At 45.4% G+C, this 1868-nt stretch overlaps 1 protein-coding gene across 1 annotated transcript in view; it reads right to left on the reverse strand.

Moving 5' to 3' along the window:
• Positions 1 to 1664: 1664 nt before the first annotated feature.
• LOC105001674 (zinc finger and SCAN domain-containing protein 5B-like) overlaps positions 1665 to 1868 on the reverse strand; it is a 9845-nt gene continuing 9641 nt past the window's right edge. The window contains exon 4 of the mRNA XM_010858057.1: positions 1665 to 1868. This exon is cut by the window's right edge and continues 6 nt beyond it. Coding sequence (XP_010856359.1) covers positions 1665 to 1868 — 204 coding nt within the window.

The raw sequence follows: 1868 nt of genomic DNA on the forward strand, positions 1-1868 counted from the left end.
GTCAGAGCTGACTGCGCTGTTTCTGCCTGTAGCCCCCTCCCTCCATCTATAAAAGCTGTTGCTCATTAATTGTCCAGGGGTGGGAGGTGGGGGGAGTCAGCCATTGGACAGACGTCTGGCCCGCCTCCACAGTTGCTGGAGAAGGAAATGGCAACCCAGTCCAGTACTCTTGCCTGGAAAATACCATGGACGGAGGAGACTGGTAGGCTACAGTCCACGGGGTCACAAAGAGCTGGACATGACTGAGTGACTTCACTTTCACTTTCAACAGTTGCTGGCATCCAGAGTAAAGCTAACTTTCCTTTCCCCCAACCTGGCCTCTGTATTGGCTTTTAAGTGCGAGCAGCCAGACACAAATATCTATTACAATATCATCCTTGAGTTTGCTGCCCCCAACAAATTCCAAGGCTAATTAATAGAAGAAAATGCTGATTCTTTGAAAAGAAATACTTTATTATCTCCATTCTGCTCCAAATGAGCTCTCTTCCTTTCTGCTGGAGGAGAGCCAGGTGGGATGAAAGAGTGCTACCTTGAAGAATCTTTTCAAGCAGAGACACCCTAGAATCTCAGTGTTCAAAAGGGCATTAATATTACATTACCTAAGAGTTCATAATTCCAAAAGAATACAGTTACTTTAAATGCTCGAGAGGGTCTCAGTCGCTTCAGTCGTGTCCAACTCGTTGCAACCCAACAGACCATATCCTGCCAAGGTTCTCTGTCCATGGGATTCTCCATGCAAAATACTGGAGTGGGTTCCATTCCCTTCTCCAGGGGATCTTCCTGATGAAGGGATCAAACCTGGGTCTTCTGTGCTGCAGGCAGATTCTTTACCACTGAGTCACTGGGGAAGCCTTACAGAGGGATGATATCTCCACATAATAATGGCCATGTAGCAAACCGCAGCTATCATCTACTCCATATAAAAAAATCTTGGGGATAGGGTGGGATGATTTGGGGGAATGGCATTGAAACATATATAATATCATATGGAAAACAAGTCGCCAGTCCAGGTTTGATGCACGATAGTGGATGCTTTGGACTGGTGCACTGGGACGGCCCAGAGGGATGGTACAGGGAAGCAGGATGGAGGCGGGTTCAGGATGGGGCACATAAGTATACCTGTGGTGGATTCATGTTGATATATGGCAAAACCAATACAAGATTGTAACGTTAAAAAATAATAAGAAAAAAAATCTTGGAAGGGGAAATACACAGGACACTTATTTGACAGAAATGTCTTTGTTTATTTGAAATTTAAATTTCACTGGTGATGCTCTTTTTCATCTGGCCACTCTGCTAAGAGCATCCTATTGTACAATTAAATCTTGCCTAATGGGGGGACAATCAGCAGTGACCTCAGTCAGTTTCTCGAAGAAGTACTGAAAACTAATGAGACCTGCATTCACTGAATAAGGACAACACAAAGCCAAAACTTATCACAAAAACACAGGCTACACTAAAGTAGAGAACAAAATCTGAAGGGAAAGATAAGTCATCACTCAAATATTCACCTAATTCATGTGAATGGAACCCTATCGGGTTCCAGTATGATCGTAAGGTCTTCACATGTTACCCTTTCTTTGTATCACATAAGTGACAAATAATCCCAATTTTCCTTCTCGGAGTAGAAGGCACTTAGATCTGAGGGCAGGGTCCTGAGCCAGTCATCTGGAATGGATTTTCTGGTGGCGTCTGAAAGTCCCCAGCTGACGGAAGGCACTGTGACACTCAATGCACACGTAGGGCTTGAGGCCAGAGTGGATGCGTCGGTGAACATTGAGGTTCCCTCGGTGGCTGAAAGCTCTGTCACAGTGCTCACAGCGGAAAGGCTTCTCCTGGGTGTGGGTCCTCTTGTGAGCGCGCAGTGT

This window comes from Bison bison, unplaced genomic scaffold (genome assembly GCF_000754665.1).
Source record: "Bison bison bison isolate TAMUID 2011002044 unplaced genomic scaffold, Bison_UMD1.0 scf7180017864383, whole genome shotgun sequence".
Classification (NCBI taxonomy): Eukaryota; Metazoa; Chordata; class Mammalia; order Artiodactyla; family Bovidae; genus Bison; species Bison bison.